This window comes from Lonchura striata, chromosome 5, assembly GCF_050655825.1.
Source record: "Lonchura striata isolate lonStrDom1 chromosome 5, ASM5065582v1, whole genome shotgun sequence".
Taxonomy (NCBI): domain Eukaryota; kingdom Metazoa; phylum Chordata; class Aves; order Passeriformes; family Estrildidae; genus Lonchura; species Lonchura striata.
This window is the reverse complement of record NC_140707.1, coordinates 21,396,730-21,420,407: the sequence shown is the minus strand read 5'-3', so window position 1 is coordinate 21,420,407 and position 23,678 is coordinate 21,396,730. Positions and strand designations below refer to the sequence as shown.

Sequence of the window (23,678 nt, the reverse complement as noted above, 5' to 3'; positions counted from 1 at the left end):
TCCATTATTTTTTTAAAGCTGGATAATGGAATAATTTCTGTCCAAGCTCCTTTTCCTACTACAAATGTGTGGAAAGGCACATTTGGCTTTACCTGCTGCTTTGATTCAATATTCAGAGCAATATAATAAACTCCACCAAAAACTCACTTGAGTCTTTATAGTTATTGATGCTTTAGCGTGTAAATCCACTGAAAGAAATCAGCCAAAAAAAAAAAAAAAAGAGGTGGATAATGCTCCTGGAGAACTGCCACAGCACTCTCTGCTAGTTACTGATGCACAGAGAATGGCCTGGGGAAATTCAAAATTCTAGGTATAGTACTTAAGTTTAGAATTATTTGGGTGCTATCTTCCTAATTAAAATACAATAAATTCTTGTGGAAAGGCAGGATATAGAAAAGTAGCACTAGAAAAGCCAAGGGATAAAATGATATTATGAAAAGCCTTCCCATGTATTTAACAAAATTATTTCAATATTTTGAGTTTTCAATCACCAGTTTAAATAGAGCAGCCCATAATCCCCATTTGAAACAGGAAGAGTGACAAAGCCAATCTTTATTAAACTTCCACTTTTCAAACAGACACAAACTTTGTAAAAAACCAAAATATATAAACACTAAAATACAGGAAAACATTTTTAAATTCAACATATTTTACAGGGTCCAGAGATTTGCAGCTGCAGAACTGATAGCTGAGCCAGGGTTAGTGCTTTGGCTCGGCAACACAGGGTGAGATCACTTCCAACAGCAAGACCCACATAATACATAAAATTATACACAAAACCAAGCTAGAGCTTACAGATACTCCCGAGTTTAAGGAGTTCAGTCTCCTTATTAAAATTCCATGGCATTCCAAACTGGAACAGTGCCCCAGCACACAGAGATAGTGCTCGATTACAGCAATGTCAGAACTAACTTCTGCCAGGGAATTACAGGGTTGGCTTCGAGGCTGTTGCATCCCAAAGTCTGTGGGCAAGCACAGGGATTTTTAGCCTTAATTGCAAAAATATTTCTGACTTTGGTGACTGGAGTTAATTGCTACAGGTTAATTAATCAGATAAAGGGATACAATATCTGGCCTGGGAGGGGTTCCAGGCAATGGATAAACACCAGATGTGGGATCTGTTAAATTGTACGTGGTAGTGAAATATTGACAGCAAAGGTAAATTCCAGTTGTAATGATTTAGAGAACACTCATCATTGTTTTGTCCAAGAGCTCTGTAAATGACAAAATTCATGGGCTATTGCAGAAGAATATCCATGCTTGGAATGACTGTCCAGTCATAAATATCTGTGGCAGGAATGACCACCAGTGAGCGGCAGAAGATAAAAGGCACCTTGAACTTAGAAGGGATCTTGGAATTTCCTTCTTCTCCTCTTTAGACACCATTGCCTTTGTAAAACTTGTGGCCTACACCAAGTGTTCTACTTGGTCTAAGCCACAAGGATACTAAATAGGCAGGAATACTAGAGCTGAGTGGGTGACAGCATTCCCATTTCAGGGAGACACAGCTGGAATTCTCATAAGACTAAACTCACAGACTACCCATTTTTGACTGCTTCAGTCCTGCTTGTGGATCCAGCAGATCATCTGGGACCCTGGAGCAGATTCTGATGGATTGAGACGACTGCTCTCTGCAGATAGTGGTGACCAGCTGGAACTCTGGAGAGAACAGCAGCAATCTCCTTCTCCCTGGGGAAGATAAAATGATCACATGTGTTAGACAGGACCCTGAGTGCTCAATCTCCATCCCAACTTGGGGATGGATTCCCATGCAGCAGCGCTTTGCCAGCTCACCCAATAGTCCCAATGTGGGTTTGGACCCTGAAGGGAAGTACAGCAGATGGGTAATCATGAGAGAGAGTCAGAATCAACTCAAACTTTGCAAAAGCCACCGAAGAGGAGAACAGAAGCTTCACCCTGTGGAAATAAACACACAGATCCATGCAGAACAGTCAAATGGGCTGTTTCCACCTTGGAATTAATGCCAGGAGTAGCAATAAGTGATGTCACTGATGCAAGAAACACAGTAACTTCTTCTAAAGAGTTCCAGCACAGACCCATAGGAACTTCAGATAAAAAAGGCCCTTCACACCTTATCAACACTTCATAATGCAAACTCCCAAGTTCCCCCACAGAAAAAGTTAATGCACACATAATTCACAGAACCAGAAATTATGGGAGAATAGAGACTAAAAACATGAAACATTCCCAGGCAGTTAAGGTTTTCTAATGCTTTAAGTAGGACTGATTTACCCCCAGCTCCATGGGGTTTTTGACACTCTTGCAAAGGGAGCTACAAAATTAGAATAACCTCTGAAACAGCACCAAGGTGCACAGAGCAAGTTCGTAATTGGGCACTTCTTAATTAAAGATATGCATCAGTAATGGAAGGATGAGGTGAAATTGTATTTGTGTTGTACCACTGTAACATGCCACAAAATTGGGAAGTAGCAAGGGAAAACGGAAAGTAAAGAAAGTAAACTTCAGTTTCAGTGCATCCCTCCTTCCATGACTCATTCTGCTTGGCTGAGGCAAACACAAGATTAAAGGAAACAAAGCCCTAAGATACAGGTAAACTCTTTGCTCTGTTTCCTTTGCATTGCTACAATTTGGCATCAATATTTAAGAAAGCCAAGTCAAGTAGGAAAATGGCAAGGAAGGAGAGGCTGTCTGATAGTCATAAAATCAATGAATCCATGAACAGCCTAATTTTCATGCACTGGCACACTGCAGTGCAATTGTATTAAAATAAATTAAATTGTACTTAAAAATTGCTGCATAAAATGTCACTTTTAAGAAAAGCAAATTGAAACTATTTCAGTGTTTTGCTTCTGATTATCTAGAAACTCCCTCTTGAGGCTACTGTGAACTCCATCTTATTGAACCAAGTCAGAAAAGACCCACACAAGGATCATCAAAGTCCAGCTCCTGGCCCTGAACAATCCCCCAACAATCCCATCATAATTTTCTGTATTTACTCACTCTGTGTCTTTGATATCTGCTTCCAGGAGCTGGAATTTTGCACCCCACCTCTGCAGAAATTCCAACTCCTCTCCCAAGATTTTGCAGCGATTCACCACCAAGGAGATGTCAAAGAGAGCCTGAGGGGGGCAATCAGAAAAAGAACATCAGCACTCAGGGGGTGACTATGTGATGCTTGAACGCACAGCTCATCCTAGAAAGTACAAAAAATAAACGTGGTTTAAATGCTTTTGGATGGAAAAATGAAATTGTACAAGTATAACAAATGTACATTTTTTACTTTAAATTTGTCCTTTCAGCTTTGCCAACAGTCATGCAGCAACACAAAAGTTTGGCTTGGCAATTTAAACCTACATTCTTTAGGAGGCAAAATGACCTTCAGCTCAATTTTTTTCTTTTAAAGGCAAAAAAAAAAGTTTTTTTAATAAACTTCAGCTTTTAGGAGTCCTGCCTACAGAGACAGATATTTCCCCTCACACCTCAGAATATTCCTGAAGCAGATTTTGGTTTGCATTCCTGAAGTTTTCATTGAGGTGCTTTTGTTCTCAGCTCAGCCCTGTTTTCTCTGTTGCAGAAAATAATAATTGGATTTTGTTTTTTCAGAGTCTTCTAAGTTTCCCTGGAATGTTACCTGGGGCAAATAGCACAGTTTGGGACACCTTTTCTGCCAGCATCCCCGACTTTCAATAAACTGGAAGATGAGTCTTTGGACTAAACATGAGGAGGGTGGCGCTTGTTCCTCTGCAACACAAAAGAAAACCAGAAATCTTTGAAAAGCCATTTCATAAAGCGTTAGAAGATTGAGCACACATTTAGTCTTCCCAAAAAAAAAGATTAGCAGGGCTGGTACTTTCACAGTATTCAAAAATCTCACCATCCAGGAAAGATTCAAAATCCAGGCTAACAATGCTTCTGGAAGGATGTGCAGCAAAAAACTCATCATCTGAGAAAGAAAGTAAAAAAAATCCCCAGTTATTTCCATGCTTAGCTCTGGAGTTACAGCTCTTCATCTCCAGAAACAGCCATGCATTATATACATTTCTGAATTTTCATATGAAAAACATATTCAAAGTCATTCCTCTCAGCTTACACACTGTGGTATATTTTCTATTTCCTACTTCCTTTCAGCAGATCTTTACAAATATGGACATTTTAGGTTTCTATGCTCTTAACATTGCAAATTCATAAAACACAACCTACCCATTTTGTGACTCACCTATTGGGGGTCCAAACACAACTGTGAGTGTCACAGAATCATAAAGAAAATTAAAGACAGCTTGCTGCTCACTCCATTCCATCAACTCCCACTCAGTGAAGCTGAAAATGGGAAGGAAAAAAACCCACCATCACCTCAAGTTTCAATCAGTCAACCCAAACAACTTCTGAGGGACAAACATCGGAGTATTAAATGTTCTTGCAGCTCTTATCACATCATAGAGCAATGAAATTTTCCAAAGCCAAATAAAGCCTGTAATTCCAACAGAATATAAGAATCTCTTGGGAATGCAAGCATATTACTATAAGTTTTATATAAATGTTAGTTTGGTGATTGAAGGAGAGTTGGATATAGAAACCCTGAACACAGAGTACCACTGCAAAGCTGCTAATGGAATGGAAGTTTGCCAAGGCTTTATTGCCTACCTTAGGCTGCAAGGAGATGGGCATTCCAAGATTTCCCACATCAAATAAAAAGGAAAACCAAACCCAAACACATTCCTGTACAAATATGAGCCCCCAGAAGCAGCTATTAAAAAAGAAAAACTGGAGGTGTTTTCCTTACTCATATTTCTTCAGGATTTCCAGGCAGGACCTTTCAGTGTTCTTGAGCTTCTCCATCTCAGCCAAATTAAGCTCATCCTCAGCATCCATCTCTGACAGTTCTCTGCAAGGACAAACCAATCTCATGGGATGTGGTACACTGGTTAAAAAACAGACCAACCCTCTAATATCTGAGTTTGCACCTGATTCTTAAATCCTTATTGACATCTTACCTCAGAAGTTCCTCTTCTTGGGCTGTGATGCTTTGCAATTCTAAAGCAAAGAGAAGAAAGGACAGAAAAGGAAAAAATGAGAGAAAAGAGCAGCACAGGCAGCCCTAATTTGCTGTGCACTCACTGTTCTTATAAAGGTTATAATTATTGGATAATAAAGTGCTGAATATGACAACCAGCACACACTTTTCAGGTAGAAAGTTCTAAATTCCATTTTTCCAGGGAAAAACAAGTCCTTTTCATTCTTTAACACCTATGTAATTAGCTATGTGCAATGCAGGAAAGACAGCAGCAGTGTCTGCATCCCTCTCAGAGTTAATGGGGGTTGAGTATCATCCTCCCCAGATTCTAAAACACCAGACAAAAAGTGCATTCAGCTGGTTCCATCACCTTTCTGTATGTTCTGCCCTCCTGCTGTTCCAGTACTGGAGCCAGCTTCCTCTTCATCCCAAAAAGAATCTGTGGGAAAGAAGTGTCAGGTCTGTGCAGAACTTCCAGATTCAATACTTAAGAGCTACTTTTGTTTGTTTATGGGCTCTAGAAATCTCAGCACTTCAAAATTAACTAAAAAAAAAAAAACCAAAAAAACCAAACACATGGAAAAGTATCTACCAAAAATCTCAAATGTGAAAATGTGATAACAACAAGCAAGACTTGTTTTATTGCACTATTTTAGAGCTGCTACTGTGCAATTGGATTTCTACTCAAGGCATTGAAGAAAAAGAATTGAAACAGCAGAGCATCATTATACAGTAATGCCAAGTTCTGACTGCAGCTTGTATCAAACAACCACAAACACAGAATCCTCAACTGATCTTTTAAACAGTAGCTCTGCAGAAAAAAGAGAAAGCAGCATATTGGGCACCTCTTTGGAAACACACACCTGATTCCAGAGCAACCACGGAGCTCTCTGCCTCCTTCATCCACTCATCCACCTTTTCCATTCTTGATTGGAGCTTTCTGTATTGCTCCTAAGATGGGAAAATTATACTTGAGTCAATGATATTATTTCAAAAGCTGAATTTTCTTCTGGGATCACCATGGGATTCTTTGCTTGCTGATTAATTAAAGCAGCCAGTGAAATTTGTCATCCTTAGAGGGGAGAGGCAACAGACAAACCATGGGGGAGTAGCCAATAATAAGAAATTACTAAATATTCACTGAATCTGGAGCTTTAATATATTCACATCTTTGATCCCTGTCACAATGCATTGCTTCTGCACTTCCTTGTTACTTATCAGAGAACCCCTGACTGGTCTGGGTTGAAAAGGATTTTAAAGATCATCCAATTCCAACCCCCTGCCTTGGGCAGGGACACCTTCCACCATCCCAGCTTGCTCCAGCTCCATCCAGCCTGGCCTTGGACACTTTCAGGGATCCAGGGGCAGCCACAACTTCTCTGGACAAACCAGTGTCAGGGCCTCAGCACCCTTCACAGGGAAGAATTTCTTCCTAAATATTTGCTACTACTACTTATCTACTTACTAGCACTGGCATTGCTACAGTATAAAGAGCTCATTTTTGGTGGTGTTTCCTTTAACACTCTGATTTTTCTCTCTGGCAATCACCAAAACTCTTAGGCAGAAGGTTCCTACAGAGTAACTGCAAGAATGTCACTGTCCCAGTGTTGTATTTGCATATAAATAAAAGGGAAATCTATTTATAAAAAGAAACTTCCATGAGAACACACTATAATAATTAAGCTCCTACACATTTAAAGACATGAAATGTGGTAGAAGTGATTTTTTTAAAGGTAAATGCCTGCAGCCCTGTGGCTCCTTACCTCAGCACTCTGCAGCAGTTTCCTGTACAATGTCTCCTTCTCATTGTGAGACAAGATTTTAGCCTCCTTGGTGAAACAGGATTTCATCTTGTTCAGCTCTGCTCCAAACTTACTCAGCTGTGATGAATGGGAAATACAGAAGAGAAAGTGAATGTAAATATAAACCTTTCTGACTCTAGCTCAGCACCCAAACTGAGTGACATCCCTACGCCAAACTAACAATGAATTATGAAAAATACCACGTCTCTAAACAACTTAGACTCTTTATTTTTAAGGAATAGATCTTTAGTCTTAGCATTAGAACCACAGAAAACAAAATCTTTTGATCCACCTTCTCAATTCTTGTGGGATACTTTTATAAATTTTCTGGGTTTTCTATGCAGTAACTGTAGGTAATTTCTTTCCCCTTTAATATATTTCAAGGGACACATTTCCTTCCCTCTTGACATGCTGGAAGTTCTCAGCAGTTTTCTATTGAGAAAATATTTTGCCTTGTTTCACCTGCTGTTATTTTGTGACCATTCTGGTTCTTATTTGATGTGAATAAATAAATTAACCTCACTTCTTCATTACACACAAACATTCTCTCCATGCAGATTACCTCTTCATCAGTGCAGGTTTTCATTACTTCCCACAAACTCCTGATCACGTTCACCAGGGGCTGATCCAGGACATTCATTTGTGGTTTTAACCTGAAATATAGGGAAAAAAAGTTGAAAGTCAATTTCACTGACCACTTAAAGCAGCACAGTGATATTCACATAATTCACTCATAAATTTGTAACAAACTAATAACTATATTTTTTCTTTTCCTGTATGTAATGTACTAACTTTCTTCAGGCTATTCCCATGCACCCAGAGCTGGAAAAATGGAATTACTGATAAACTGTGTGACTGGAAAACCACTCACTCTGCTATTTTCTGAGACAGGTCCTGGCAATCCTCCTCGTAAATCCTCAGCTTGGGCCTGTGAATGTACTGGCTGTAGATGAGATCTTCTGCAGTGGGAGGTGCACTGACTGCACACTGAGGAAAAACACAGGGAAAAGTAGGAAGAAAAAGAAAAAAAAATCCATATTTTTCAGAAATAGTAACTTCCAGTCATTTCAATTCTGGTTTCACGTCTCGTGTTTCCTCACACCAGAGCACAAGCTTCCTTTTGGGATATGTGCCTCATCATTAGAGCTCAAAAGAATGAAATTGAATATTACTGAAAGAGGCCTCCCTTTTAGATGAAGACCTTAAAATAGGTATATGTTATGCAGATAAAAGAGTGCTCCCCAACAAAACAATGCTTAATTTAAAGTAATGCTTAATTCAGAATTAAAGCCCCCAAGCCTTAAGGAAGCCTTAGGAATTTTATTCCTTAAATAAATATGAGGGGGGTATTTCAGCAAGCTGCCTGTATAATAAAGCTCATAAATAACTGACATTAATTACTTCCACTCCTTCAGAGAAATTTTCAGCGGTTTTTGTGGGAGTGGTGTCTGCTTTTTATCAGTCACTACTCCACAGTAGCAGCGTTATTAAGCCTGATGAATACTTAGAGACAACTCAGTATGAATAAATTTTTAAACTGTTACTAAGCTAGGAGAGTATTTTAAATAAAAAATGGAAAGGGTTTAGAAGGCAGACTTCTGTTCTATATTTCTTCCCCTTTCTTCATGTGAGGAAATAAAAGAGTAGCAATATCATAGCGAAGCATTTCTAAAGAAGAGAGTAGAACAGGCAGGAGGAAATCAGAGTAGCTGCAGGCATTGGTGGCTGACAGATACAGTGAGAAGATAAAGCGAAAAGGTCAGATTGAGCTTCTAATTATTTCAAATTGATTGTCCTTAAAACAAATTTAAAAAGCAAGAATTAGCATATTTATCCAAGAACAGTAATCCTGAATATATGGTATATGGTGAGGAAATGGAAATCTGTTCTGGTTTTTGTTTAAAGATGCCTGACTTGCTAAAAATTAAAACCCAAACCAACAAAGGAGTATTATTTAAGGTCAGTTATATCGTTCCACTCACACTGGCTGGAAGCTGGCTGTGCCTGGGCTTCTGAATCACAACATGGACTTGAAGAAGAGTAAAAAACTCCCCAACCGTGATAGCACCACTCTGAAATTTCTGTACATTTGAGAAAAAACATACTGGTAAGTTCATTTTTCAAGACAGAATGCTTACTAGTGTATAAACACAGAAGTTTTTTCTCCTGTTAGGACAGGAAATTGCTGTCTTCCAGCTCTGTCCATACCTCCCATAAATTTTCTTCACAAATGCTGTCTGTGAGAAGATAGGATTCCACCTGATTGCTGCGCTGGACTGGGAAAACAAAACAGAAAGAGGGAGGTGTTGGTGGGTTAATAACATCCTTACAGGGCAAAGAACACAAGGCTTGGGACTCTTATCACAAATGGTCTCTTACTTGTTGACTCTATGTCAGCTTTCACAGAATCCAGGGAACTGCTGGTGCTGGCGTGAGGACACCCAGGGATTTTAGCTGAGAGATCTGGAAGTTCTCCAGCTTCATCAACTTTTGATTGGTCCTGAGGCACAACATCAAAAGTCCCCTAATATTAACAACTTTTTAGAAAATAAATGAATATAGCTATATAAGACAACCTAACTGGATCAGTGGTTTATTGTACCTGTTACACAGAGAATGGTTTAAAATGGGCAAATCCCTCATTCTGCCTGTTTTGCCTGGTACAGGACTGTTGCATGCACCAACCTGATTCTTCTAACTTGGCAAAACAATGAAAACCACAGAGAATCACACAGAAAAATGACAGCAAACTGGTGGTTATGAAAAACAACAAAATCTACTAACAGATCCACTTACACCCCCAAAATTTAAGCCCTGGTGGTGTTCCCATATCCTTACAGTAAGGAACCAAGCTCACCTCCAAGTCTTGAGAGGTCCCAGCATCCACATGTTGATGCCTCTTGGCCTTCTTTGGGCTTTGAGGATCCTCCTCAGTTTGTCCTAAAGCTCTTTTCATGTTGCAAGACTTTGTCTCTTCAAATGGATCCTTTTCAGGGTGGGGGATTTGTTTTTTATTTCTATCATCCCAAGTGTTTTCCATGAGTTCGGAGCTGACAGAATCATTTGAATCCATTTCGTCCAGGCACACAGGGAGAAATTCTTCTGCAATGAACTGAAAAGGACTGAAGTTCTGCCTGCTGGACTTGTTACCTGGGGTTTTACTGGTGCTTGCTGGAACTGAGGTTTCTACACTGTCTGATTTTGTATTTATGTCCTGTGCACTGGAAACACGATTTCTCTTGTTTGGTAATTTAGGCTGGAATATACCCAGAGGGATATTTATTCCTGGATATTTATCCTTAGGCGTCGTTCCTATGGGATCAGCTCCAGAGTCCAGACCTGAGTTCTCCTGCTTTTTGGGCTCAAAGAAGCTATTTGCTTCACTGATAGTGTTTTTTCCCAACCCCATTGTATCCTCTGGCTGAGCTGAGGAACTGGACAACTGGTCAGAAGAAGCAGTTTTGGAAACAGAAACAGATTTCCTTGTCAAATCCATCAGTTTTGAACAAACATCCATAATACCCGAAGCTGCTGGTGGAAGAGTGGCTTGTGTCTGATCCCCTGAACTGCCACTGACCAAAGGCTGCCTAGCTTGTTCAGAGCTTATTTGGAAGTCTTTTGGAGGCACCTCCCCTTCAGTTGACAGCTCCTCATTTTTCTTGGATTCCCTGTTAGCAGCTGGAATGAGGTTTGCTCCAGCCAAGCCCAAATCTGAATCTCCAGGCTGTGATGAGTCCTCTTCCACTAGTTGGTTTCTCTGAGAACCAGGGGCATCTGGATGACCATTCCAAGGATCTGATCCCTGCATGGGAAAGGCAACACAGGATCCCAAACTGCCACTTTCTTCCCTGTGATCCACAGGGACCTTACTTGGGAACTCAAAAGATACTCCCTCTGATTGCAGCTTTTCTGGTGGTGTGAGATCCTGCTCCCTGCTTACAGGGACAGAATTATCTGTGGGAAGGCCATGATCCTCTGGTTCCCCCACATCTGTAGTACTTTCTTGAAGGGAGACAGGATAAATGGAATGTGGTGTTGTGCCACTGGGGACCTGGGCAACTCCTTTCTCACTAGGAAATGCTGAGTCTGACAAGGCAGAAGAGGGAATGCTGGGCTTATCCTTAGGTGTTGTGGGATATTGTGAAGAATCCATTTCATCTCTGCAGGGCACCAACCCACCGTGCACGTGCTGTGGTGGCTGCTGGGTGTTTGTGTGGGGCACTTGCTGGGCCTCTAACCCACAGATGTTTTTACTGACAGCAACAGTGTGGGATGCAGTGATGTCCATGTCCTCCTGGTCATGGGCAAACACAATGGTCTTGTCAGCAGGAATGGCTGGGGTGGGCTGTCTGTGCCATGCTGTGTGAGTTGTGGTGATCTCCATATCCTCAGCTGGAGCAAAACTGATGGTTCTGCCACATGCAGCCTCCTGCCCACCCAGCTCCGCTGGCATTGTTGTCATGACCCCTTTTTCCAAGGACATTGTTTCATTTCCACCTTGACCAAAGCATCCAGGTGCTGCTTTGTTCTGTGACAAAACAACCCTTAAGCCATAATCTGGATCCATCACCACACACCTGCCAGTCATGTCCATGTTTTCACCGTGGGGAAACACAACAGACTTTTCTCCAAAGACAGACAACTGGGAACTTTCCTTGGGTGTCTCAGATGTCCTGGCCCACACTGGTTCTTCTGCACCCCTCTGGAGCAGCCCATGAGCTGAGGGAGGAGTTTTTAAATCCTCTCTCAAAGAACCTGTTTTACCCATGGAAAAATGTCTGTCAGAGTCTCCTCGGCTTGGCAATACTTTGCTTACTGCCCTCACAGGCTGGGATTTCTCTTGCCTCTCTGAGATTTGGCTATCTGCATTTATTCCTTTTACTGTCCCAAACTGTTCATTTTCTCTCATTCCAGAGGGAGCAGGACTGTTACTGAAAGTAAATGAACCACTTGGAGCCAAAGCAGTAACGATTTGCTTATTGGTATTCATTTTCAAGTCCCCACATTCAATTGCTGCAGTTTGATTCATGATATCCACACCATGACCACTGGAAAATGGGAAGGGCTGGTTTTGCAGCTGCTTGGAGAGTGCAGTGTTTTGATTATAATTATTGGATTCTTGTTCCATGTTAATAGGAGCAATCTCAAAGGCAGCAGGATGAGCTTTGGTTATGTCCATGCTTTGATCACCTAAAAACACACCTGTTGTGTCATTTGTGCAGAAATCTGGGAGGCTTGCAGGGCTTTTTCCCAGAGGCTGTGATACAACTTCTTGGCTTTGCAAAGACAGGGATGCACCGGTGTTAGTGACATTCTTGGGGAGTCCTCTGTTTTGCTCTTGTAACAGACATGTGCTCTTGGCACAGGAACTCAGACCACTTGCCTGGAAGTTGGTTTTTCCAAGCTTCTTATCAACCCTTATCATCTGAAGAGCTTGAGCATTCCTCTCCATAGCCTGACTCTTTTTAATATTCCTATCAATACTCCTCACTTCAACATTTTCCTTGTCCATATCTACAGAATATGCAGATATGTCACCCTCAGTGACATTTTTGTTCTGGCTCTTTCTTGGAATGATTTTACAGGGCATTTGTTTTGGCTCTGCTGTTAACCCGCTGCTTTGACCATCAAAGAAAACAGTGTGGCATCTTGTTATTTCCATTTCTTCCTGCTCAGTTACATTGGAAGACATAGATCTGTTACTCAGGAAATGAGGTTTGCAGGTGACAGAGGTGAACACTGCTCTGGGATGTTCACTGTCAACATTCTCTCCATCGTCCTTAACACAGGTTTTACCCAAGTCCATGTCTTCCCCAGCAAATATTACTGTTTTCTCACCTGAAAAAACAAGCTGGGGGTTTGCAGAGGGATCCAACTTGCTCTTCAGGACACCACCAGCCACAAAATGTGTATATGAGCCAAACCCAGTGCTGGCTGCAGCAGGACTACAAGCTTGAGACACGTTTTCCACGTGTCCACCTGAGGCTGAAGGCTGTTCAAGTGCACTGTTTTTATAGGGCCCAGCAGCAGGATTATCTCCAGGTGCCAGACCCTCTGGGATGTTGCCACATGCCAGGGATCTGCTCCCTGCCAGTGGAGGGTTGGCACTCACTGGCTTTTCACAGGTTTTATGGCATGAATTGTTCTGTTCTGTGCTGCTGGCCTCATAGATGATGTCTGTGTAATTCCCAGTCATTTCCATGTCATCACACTTGGAAAACACAACAGTTTTGTCCCCTCGGAAGATGGTCTCAGATGAAACAGATCCCTGGATGCCAGACAATGCCGTGGCCGCCTGTTTCCCAGCTTGCAGCACCAGGGCGTCTCCTCTGCCTTCAGCACTTGCTGTTTTTCTGTCTGCACAAAACCGAGTGTCCTGCTGAACATTTAAGTCATGATAAGACTCTCTCATGAATACAGAATTATCTAACTCTGTGGGTGGGAAATCCTTTTGGAAGTTGAGACTTTGGTTCCTGACAGTGGAGAGGGCAAAGGACACTTTTGCAGTGTGACTGGTTGTCACGTCCATGCCCTCATCTGCAAACGCCCTGGTAACATCCTCACACTCCCACTGCTCTGCTGGAACCTCACTGACACCAGGGAATGGAATTTTAACACCAGCTGCCTCACATTTTGTCATGTCCATCCCACCTTCTTGGCCTCGAAACACTCTTGTCACATTGCAGGTATCCAGCGGCTCATGGGAATAGCCAAATTCCCCAGACAGTCGTGTCACATCTCCCGAGCCTTGGGAAGGGACACAGCCAACACTGTCCTTGTCAGGTCTCTCAGCAGGATTGTTTGACTTCAGTCTCAGCAGAAATTCATTGAAATCGATTTTTTTCACAGTAGTGGCTTCTTCCTTCTGTTCCAAAGACAGGCCTGGATGGTTTGTGGAGTCAGAGAGCAAACTCAATTCCTTGCTGGTTTCTGCTGTTCCCTGGCTGGAGTTTAACTTAGCCAGGAAATAGGTGAAGTCTATTTTCTCAGTTCTGTCAGGCTGGTGGGCTCTGAGGTTCCTTGAGATCACAGCTGTGTGACTGGCTGTCATCTCCATCTCATTCTCCTCTGAGAAGAGGAGGGTGGCGTCCTGCCTGTCCATCCTTGGAGCAGTGTGGTCCACGTCATGCCACTGAAAAACAACAAAAAAAGGAGAATTCAGTGACTGGCACTTGAAACAAATGATCAATGCTTTACTCTATTTAAAACAGAAATCAGCTAATGCTAATTAAGATAAAGTCCTAAAGTTTTAGCTCTGTAAGTCTTTTTTTAAAAAAAACCAACCTGCTAATTTCAGGCCTCCCTGATCAGCAGTAACATGTTTGAGGAAAGGACAATGTCTAAAGTATGCAAATATATAACATTTAAATGGCTTTTTATGAAACAGTGCCTCTCATCTTACACCTCACATCTAGCCACATCTTTGCAAGAACAGACCACTTACTATTTTCTATTTCTCAACAACATGATTTCCACCTTTTATTTCCACCAGCTAATTGTCCACCTGCTCCAAAGCAGCAGCACCATGTTAGATGTTTCAGAAGATTTTTTTACCACTGATAAGGGAGATTTTAGTCTCTTTAACAGAAAGCACTTACAGTTTTCTAGCTGTGGGGGGAAATTGTAATGAGATATATTATAGATATATTTTATCAAGTATAATGAATATATTTGTTACCAGATGATAAATTGTCTACACCTGGTGAATTATCACAATTTGTTCTCCAAAAACTACTGGCCTATGGAACTGTTCAGTGCCCATTGTGTAAGAAGAAGAACTTATAAAAGTTTGTAATTAGTGGTGGCCACTCTATACTCTGGAAGATGAAGAGATGTGGCCTAAGGATAGAACCTTTCAGAATAACATATATTGCAATTAATGTTGTTTCATAGAATGGAAAGTAAGTGGGATGAAATTCCTTGTACACTTGAAAAGGAAAAGAAAGGCAAAGGGTTGAAAGAGATCGTGTTTTGTGTGCAGCATGGGACAGAAGTGCTTAAAGTGCAGGCAAGAAGAGGAGGAGGATGATTTAAGAGCTGATGGTTGCTCTGTGGCAAAGAATAAAGGAGGTGAATCATGAATCATCAAGGAATACAGTTAGACACATAAGTGAGTCTTGGAAAAGTGAACTGGAACAGAAAGAACATTTTAGGGGATAGGAGGATTTTTGTCCAATTGTGGGACACACTAGAAGGCAGCAAGGAGATGCTGGGAGAGATGTCAGGGAAATTCTGAAGCTCCCCTCCAGCAGGTGCTTGGGAGTTATGGTCCAGTAACCTTGTTTTTAATAGTGAATTTAATGGCACTGAGAAAGGTGACAGGAGTTTAAAGAGAAAATTCAGAGCTGCTGGAGTGTTTGAAACCGTAATTAGGATTCAGGACCTCCCTCAGTCAGAAACAATTGGTTAATTGTATAAAGTATACTTTAGTAATTCGTAGTAATTAGTGGCTGAAGTACATCTGGCAATTTGCATTGTGATAATCAGTGTCTGAAATGTATTTGGTGCTTTGTGTTGTGGCAGTTGATGGCTGAAATGTATTTGGCAATTTTGTAAAGAAAGGGGATATTGGAAAAGGGAGTGTCCCCAAGCCAGGCAAATCAAACAAAGAACCCAAACCAGGCTCTTTAAGCCATCAAGCCCAAGACTTTAAGTCAAAAGAAATATCCCCATATAAGAACCAGGGGAATCATCCTCAGCTGAGCCCTGGTTACATTATTGCTGGGAATTAAAGGGTAAATTTGTTCATTGATACAGAAACAACTGATTCAGTACTGAATATGTGCAGAGGAAAACTGAGCTCAGAACCTGTAAATGTTGTGGGTGCAACAGGGAGGAAAGAGAACAGGTCTTTTTTACAACAATTACTATTTAAATTAATAAAACAGTGGGGGAAACACCAATCTGTATACTCAATCTCCTTGCTGGGGAGAGATTCATTGGGAAAATTGGATATTCAAATAACTTTCTAGGATGGAGAAATACAAATTGAAACACCAGAATCAAAAGCCATCAAGGCAAAGATTTTTATGTTACAGGACTAAGAAAAGTTGGATGAAATGCCAGAGGAGGCAGAGAATGCAGTAACCCTGTTGGTATGGGCAACTTAAATGCCTGGATAATCAAAGGTGGCCAAATCCGTGAGGATTACTCTTAAACCTAAAGCCAGACTGGTAAAGCAAAACCAATATCCTATTAAGTCTGAGGCAAGGGCAAGTTGGAGAGACTTATAAAAATTTTTAGAATGCTGAAAGAATATTAATCAGAATATAACACATCAATATTATAACTTACAGATCATTACAAGATTTAGGGGAAAAGTTCCTGATATTCATCCAGTGGTAATTAATTCATGCACACTCTTGAGAGCACATAAAATTGGGAAGTATTCTGGCAGCAATTAAGACTGAAAGTAAGTGACTCAATGCTACTGTAAGCCTGCTACATTTCTTAGAACAATCTGGATACAGGGTGTCAAAGAAAATAGCACCAATAAGCAAAGAAGAAGTAACATATTTTAGTTTTGAGATCTTGCAAGAAAAAAAGAAGCTTAGGAAGCAGCTGAAAAGAGCCCATTTGCCAGACTCTAGAGCCAAGGACTACGAGCCTTCTTATGTATGGCTGGATGGTGTCAGTTATGGATTTGCAATTTTGGGGTACTGGCAAAACCCTTGCATGATTCTCCACCAAAAATACTTGTTTTGGACTCCTGAGAGTCAGAGCACCTGAAAAGCCCTGAAAGAACCTCCCTGCACTGGGAGCCTCACTCTTGAACCAAACCATTTGAGTTATCTGTGCATGTAAGGATGCACCTGGCACTGGGGGCATTGGCTGGCATTTGGGATCATGGAAGCAGCCTGTCCAAATAACTGGGCAATGCAAGGGAAGGTGACCTGGATACCTGAGAGCAGTGGCAGCTACAGAGAAGCACAAAGGCTGATACATGTCCCACATGGACACAGCTGGTTTGGAACAAAAAGGAGGACAGTGGATATTGCCAGCAGGATGTCCTTGTAAAGCCCATCAGTTTGGAGACTCCCCAGTTAATACAGGGAATCAATTAGCTGACAAAACAGCAAGAGAAGTTACTGACAAAGGTATCCTTGCACTAATACCTAGCAGAATGTTGAACGTATGGGAACAAAAACCAAATCAGGACAAGCAGCTAGCCCCACTACTGGAAGCTACAGAAAATCCCAGCAAGTGATTAGTAAATTCATGTAGGTGATGTATAAATTAATGTATAAGATAACAGAACTAAAACCATCAAGAAACACTTAAAGAAATAGAAAATATAGTAACTAATTTATAAAGGAATATAGTAGGCACAAAGATGACAGAAATTAAGATCAGTTACTGAAAAATAAGTTGTTTGTTTTGAAAAATAATCTCAAGGAAGGAAGGCCACCTCCAAGGCTAGTAAAACAGAGGAATTTACCAGGTAATTATTGGGAAACTGAATTTAGAGAACTGCCCAGGCAGAATGAGGGGCTGGTACATTTTAGTATTTTGGTACTTTATCTAGATGGCCAGAAACTTTCCCGTGCTGCACCAACAAGGCAAGGGAAGCCACAAAATTTTACTAAAATTAATACAATAGTATCAAAATTAACTCCTGTAAGTTTTAAAATGTACATTGTTACCAACACATGGTTGGGACCCGACTCCCCTTTACATCCTTTCAAACCAGAGAAGATCCAGTGTTCATCAGAACCTGGAGTTTTGGACCAACCCAGGAGAAGTGGAAGGGACCATATCAAGTCCCCCCTACAGTGACCTACCCTGCACTCAGTGTGGAAGGAATTGAACCCTGAGCTCATCACACGTGGGTAAAACAAGCAGCCACACATTAAACGCAGCCCAGACAAGACTGACTCACACCATGGAGTTTTTATGTAGATATGCAAATCCTGTTGTTTTAAGATAGGATAGAATTTTCCAGGGAAATATTTTTTATTACATCTAGATGAAAATTGTAAGCAGTTACATATTTATAGTAATAATATAAACTATATTCTTAATTTCTTGGAAGGAAAATGTAGCCTTAAAAGTTAGTGCAAGATTTTGGTAAATTACAGAATGTAACATGTGGGACCTTACAAAGCAGATTAGCTATAGAGCTATTACTGTTACACAAACATGGAATATGTGGTTATTTAAGTTTAAACAACAATTCTTGCACTGTGCACATTCCAAATGTAACTGCTAAATCAGATGATCAAGTAAGATAAGAACCGGTTGCTGCATCTAGCAGAGAATTAAGGGCAGAATTAGAAAGTAACTAGTTAAATAAAATATTTAAAGAATTTGTATTTTCTCTGACTGGTTAGTTGGCCTTACTTTTGCAAAATAGAATTGTGATCAAAGGAATATGTGATAATTATACTTGCCTTAAAAACATATATTAGTAAAAAAAAGTAAGTGAGGCTCATGAAGGCTTGCAATGAAGAGAATGGAGGAACTACTTAATTACTGAGAAGTTGTAAAGGAATTTCAGAAGTAAGAGTTATTTATGTTTCAGTCTAATGACTATCAGATTAGGACACACTTTAAAATATAGTTTCAAGAGATTTTATGTGACTACTAAGGCAGTTGACAGTTTTAATTTTTACTACACAAATTCTTGTGATGTATTTTGGACATGGTATTTTCAGCACCAAAAATGTAAAGCCTTCACATACCTCAGTCTGCTGCCCCAAGGCCTGGATGGGGGCATGAAGCAAAGTGTTCATCCCTGTGGAAAGAAAGGGAATACTCCAGGTTTTGTGCTGTTTGCTTATTATTTTGTCCACTGAGCTGAAGCTCAATGCTCTGAGTAAATAAATACAATTAAGCCCAAATATGTTCTGAAAAATATTTTCATTACTCCCTTCAGCACCTCAAAGGGCCACCCAGACTTCCATAACAGAATCCTTGTAAACAACTCCAGTGGACAAAGCCCATCCAGAGAGCTCTCCCAAGGCGGGGAGATTGCTCTAGGCACATTAAAAATCCTCACACATAATCAATAGTTTTAAATAAACAGAGCCATTTAGCTATTAAATCTGTTTTCAAACTCACCAGTGATCTCACATGGAACAGCCCCTGGGTCTTCATTCCTACAAAAGGTGGGTTTGAGAAACAGTTTGTTAAAAGGTTTCCAAGGGAAGCCTTGATCTGTAAACTGAAGTGGCAGAGAATTGTGTTGCACAGAATTCTGTGGCAGAGCTCATGTGGATCTGGGCAGCAGTTACCAGACACTGCTTATCTGTCTTCAATATATTCTAATTTGAGTCACAACCTTATTTTTCCCATGAAATTATCTACTATGTCTCAAACCACTGCTCAACATACAGCGGTATTTTAATTTTTAAATTACAAGAAAAGATTAATTCTTTATTGTTCACAGAATCTGTGACTCTGTGAAATTCCCCTTCTCACATACAAAGTCTCTTATCTGTTATTTTACCACCAAGTGATTTTAATTTTACAGATCCCACCACTGTGCTTTATCTACAAGAGTTTTGAGGCCAGACTAATGCTTTATATTTTTCTGAGGAAACAGTTTGGTAATAAACATTGAATAATAACAAATATCTGTCAGACATGATACTTACTGATTAGTAAAGGTATCATCCTTCTCATATGCTGAACACCCTAAAAATAAGAAAATGACAATATTACAACGTGAGAAACATTATCACAATTGTACTTGAATACCTTAAAGGTTTTGCCCAACCCACACAATTCTGACTCAGAATGAGACAACAGTGAAGTGCACAGAAAACAATGTTCTGAAGTTCTCACTCTTAATGTGTCTTCTCAAGGCAAGAACTCTGTGACTAAGGAGTTTTCAGCCAGGCCAGGATAAAGAGCTGACCATGTTGTTGCTTCCCCAAATGGAAAAATTCTAATTTCTTAAATTCAAGCTAAAATCTTGTTGTTAATAGTCTGGGAAACCTGTCAGGAAAAGAAAAAGGAGTTTTACCTCTATTTTCTGTCTCTGATGTGCTGTTCTTAAGATCTCGCTGGAAGACTCTGCAGCTAAAAGCAAAACCACCAATTTTTAAAAACACAAAACCACCTCTAAAAGCAAATTAAAAAAAATATCAGCAGCAATTTAAATACTTCATATGCATTCTGAAATGAGATATCAAAAGCCAGAAGTGAACTGAATCCAGCTGTAACTTTCAGGGAGAAGATGCCATTGTGACATTTATGATGTATGAATGGAAACTGAATGGAAAACAAAAATTCCATTCAATAATATTCAATATAGTTAATAATAACTATATTAATTTCACCAAACTGGATTTTTTTTCAGACAGGAAAATGAATAATGGCTCTCAGGGTTCAACCCAACTCAATATAACAATCTTCCTGCTGCTTGCAGTTATTTGTGATCACTCAGTGAGGACACTTTTAGGGGGAAGGAGCATTTTTTGGCTGAGGAAGGGATGTAGGTGTGCAGCTCCCTCACTTGATGGTGCTGGCGAAGCTGACCCTGCGCGAGCTCCTCCTGCGTCTCTCCAAGTGGATGTCCTGCCAACAAAAAACACAACAGGTTGCTACCCATGACAAGCACAGCTCTCCAAGAAACACAAAACCAAACAAAAGTGGTATATGAATATTATTATCAGAAATGGTGCATTAAAGCCACCTGTGTTATTACAGTGACACAGCTGAATCAGCAAAACACTGAGGAGGATTGGTAGGAAAGGGCTGGGCAGACCTACCTCTGTCATTTCATTCCCATTTCCCAGATCATCCAGAGGATTTCGTGGAGCCTTTAAAATCTGAAAGAAAATACAATAGCTGAGAGTTCAGCTGCAGCTCCAAGAAGAGAGTTTCTAAGAGCCAGCAGTGCCCCAGTCAATCAATCCTCTCAGGACTGACAGGCTCTTTTGGAATGCTTTTCTTCAACTCCCAAGAGTAAGCAAGTTCCTCTGTCAGCTTCCCTTGGCTCCTTTCCCCCCTCACAGTTTTATTTTGAGGAATGCTGAAGGTTACTCACAGAGGACAGTCGCTTCCTTCTGATGTGCTCTGTGTTATCCCTGCAGGGGAAAGAGGGAAACAGGTTTTGATACCTAAGGTTTTTAGCTTTCTTCATGCACTGTAATTCTATAGACTGTTAAATGCCTCAGTGTAACTTCCAGTACTTTCCCACCTTTCTTTCCCACAGTGAACAGGAACTTATTGACACATTCCTAATTTGTTTTTTTAGTCTTGCCTGTTACTTCTCCAAGGACATTCTTATTTTGCACCATGTAATCATTGGCATAATAAAGGTAGGGCAGAAGGGCAGAACCCTGCAGGGAGATTACCAGACCAACTGCTCCCCTCACTGGACAATATTGCCCACATACTCTAATTGCCCCATCTTATCAATTGCAAGGATCTAATTTGGGGCACTGTTTATCACATTATGTACCTGAAGTCTTCCAAGTAAAGTTTTGCTTTTATATTATCATTATATAGCCTGGAAAAGTTTGTCTTCTATTTCCAGGTATCGGTATGAAGGAACAAAATTGCACCATGGTAAGTTTCCTGAATGGTCCTGAAATGGTTTTGAGGTTAATAAATTGATTTCTCTGTGATTTTTACAAGTGAGAAATTAAATAAACAACATGTTTGGAAAAGATTGATCATTTCAGCACTGGTTCCCAGGATAAGCTTTGGAAAACTCAACAGATTGCTCCCCCAGCCCCATGATCAGTTCATCTCCTGATAATCCATCACTATAAACCCCTCACCAAACACCAAAGAAACTCCCTGGTCTTCTTTACAAATGAAAACACATTTCATTCAAGGGATATTGAAGTGCATTACAAAAGGTTTTGCCTCTAAAGGGCAATATTTATACCAAAGTAAAATTCTTAGAGGGTTTCAACTCACATTTCCATGTTAGGGTCTGTGTAAATCTTATCCATTGCTGAAGGATATGCTTTTCCTATAAAATACAGTACCAAAATTCAAAACCATTAATGAGCCTCAGTAGAAAAACTGCATAAACCCACAACCAGCTTTTGATGCTGTATTTTTTCCTCTCCATCCTTCTCTAGTCACAGAAATACTCTGAAGTACAACAGGCCTCAAGTCAATGTTCTCCTGTTATATTCACATTAGATATATATTTCCTATTGTATGTCATGTTAGAAAACAGCTGTGCTGACAATTTAAGTATTACTGGTTATCTGACCTTTTATTTAAATGTGAGATTCTGGTAAATGCTGGGAGATAAACAAGATCAAACCTTATCCAAGACTATATTTGCTCTGACACATACAAAACATTATCCCTCTCGCTTGAAACTGAATTTCTGGTATTTCAGCTTGTACCTGTGGCTTCTTGTTCCTTCTCTACATACAACCAGAAAAGCATGGCTCAATTTTCTTAAACCCCCCCCCGTGAAAGGAATAAGAAGAATATGTTTTTATAAACTATGAGTCTGCCTAAGCCAGAGACGAACAGGTGAGTTAAGCAACAGGAGAATGTTACTTATTGACACACTGTTGCTTATCCGAGGTGCTGCTAAATTCCTGGACTTGGGGAAAAAGTATAAATACACAAAGACAAGGAGGGGACAGGGGGTGCACATTAGAAGAGGGTCTGTATTAGGCAATTCAGGAAGTCTGTATCTCTCAAGTACCTCAGCCAATGGGGAAAGGTAAATTAGGACAAAAAGGGGGCTGCATCCTCCAGCAATTTGAGAGACCCTATGTAAAATGGCCCATGGCCTCTCCCTTTATTCACAACTAAACCTATGTGACTCCTCTGTCTCCTCTTTAGACATAAACCTCATTAATTATTTTTCCCAATACAGGGAACAATTTCTTCTCAATATCCCATCTAAAACCACTCTCGGTCAGGCTGAACACACACAGAAGGGAAGAACAGGGAAGATCGCTGTGGGAGATAAGCTTGTAGCTATCAAAGCCCTGATGACTCTGCTATTGAGGTTATTAATCTGAAATTCACTTCCCAACCACCATCCTTAACTGTTCTTCTCTAATCCTGCTTGAAAGTCCTCTACAATCCTTGAGGGACGAGTTCTTCATCGCTATGCTGATGAAAGACCCCCCCACCCCCTTTTTATTCCCCCGTTTGACTCTACGAACAGGGGAATCGCTCCATAACACTTCAGTCCATCCCTGCCGCCCATCCCGCCCCTCCTCGGCCTTTTCCCCGTTAGGAAAAACAGATATAATCGGTTTTTTTTCAGTCTCTTTCTGTCCCCGCGCCCTCGCTTCACCGCCCACACAGCCCAGGCGCCAATCACTCATCGATCACAAACCCCGCATTAATCACCTCTGCCACTAATTGCACCCCATTAACGCGTTCTGCACACATCAATTACCTCGGATGGATCCGCACCGCCCTTACCGGGGGGCTCCCCACACGCTCCGCGCCCACCGCAGGCGGCGCCGCCTCAGCCCTCCTTCCATCCAGCCGCTCCCGGGCAGCGCCGACCTTCTCCCCCCGCCGCTCCCGCGCTCCTTCCCCGCCGCGCCCGCCCCGGCCCTGCCAACGGCGGCCGCCGCTCCCGCACCGCCTCCTCCTCCGACGGGCCCCTCGGCCGCTTATTACCTCCCGCTGGGGGCCCCCGCTCCCGAATCCCGCTTTCCGGGTCCCTGGCCCCGGTTCCCGCTCCCCGGCCGCCGCCGCTCCGTTCAAACCCAACCGCCCGCCCCGCGCCCGTGACGACACATTGGCGCCGTGCAGGACGGCTGCTCCCGGCTCCGGACAACATGGCGCCCCCTTGTGCCGTACAACATGGCGGGCTCCACGGACCGCCCCGCTGCTGCCATTTCGGCGTCTCGCGCGGCCCGCACGCCCGCAGCCGCGGTGATGGGGATGGCGCAGTACCGGGCCGGCTCCGCGGAGTGCTCGGTCGCGGGCCGGCG

At 41.5% G+C, this 23,678-nt stretch overlaps 1 protein-coding gene across 2 annotated transcripts; it reads right to left on the bottom strand.

The window, feature by feature from the left end:
* Positions 1-534: 534 nt before the first annotated feature.
* Positions 535-23,539, bottom strand: KNL1 (kinetochore scaffold 1). Of its 2 annotated transcripts, none has more exons than XM_085581305.1 (26): positions 23,362-23,539; positions 21,670-21,724; positions 20,789-20,828; positions 20,511-20,570; positions 20,255-20,316; positions 19,763-19,818; positions 19,392-19,431; positions 18,856-18,893; positions 18,477-18,529; positions 9,653-13,927; positions 9,175-9,295; positions 9,004-9,071; positions 8,778-8,876; positions 7,667-7,782; positions 7,358-7,448; positions 6,757-6,873; positions 5,857-5,944; positions 5,364-5,432; positions 4,974-5,013; positions 4,763-4,864; positions 4,199-4,299; positions 3,857-3,925; positions 3,614-3,723; positions 2,983-3,101; positions 1,795-1,917; positions 535-1,689 (listed from the first exon to the last, which is right to left on the bottom strand). In XM_085581305.1, exons 1-26 carry the CDS (start codon positions 23,522-23,524, stop codon positions 1,584-1,586), a joined length of 6,381 nt encoding a protein of 2,126 aa, XP_085437431.1. In that variant the 5' UTR covers positions 23,525-23,539; the 3' UTR covers positions 535-1,583. The 2 variants fall into 2 exon arrangements, with proteins under 2 accessions (XP_085437431.1, XP_085437432.1); XM_085581306.1 differs by lacking the exon at positions 23,362-23,539 and adding an exon at positions 23,132-23,349.
* Between the last annotated feature and the right edge of the window lie 139 nt (positions 23,540-23,678).

Excerpts from the sequence above, each read along its gene's own strand:
- KNL1 (XM_085581305.1), bottom strand. The coding sequence starts at position 23,524 with ATGTTGTCCGGAGCCGGGAGCAGCCGTCCTGCACGGCGCCAATGTGTC. Across the intron at positions 18,530-18,855 it reads TGTTCCATGTGAGATCACTG|GGATGAACACTTTGCTTCAT; the intron begins GTGAGTTTGAAA and ends TTCTTTCCACAG. Across the intron at positions 7,783-8,777 it reads ACAGCCAGCTTCCAGCCAGT|TGTGCAGTCAGTGCACCTCC; the intron begins GTGAGTGGAACG and ends GTTTTTCCTCAG.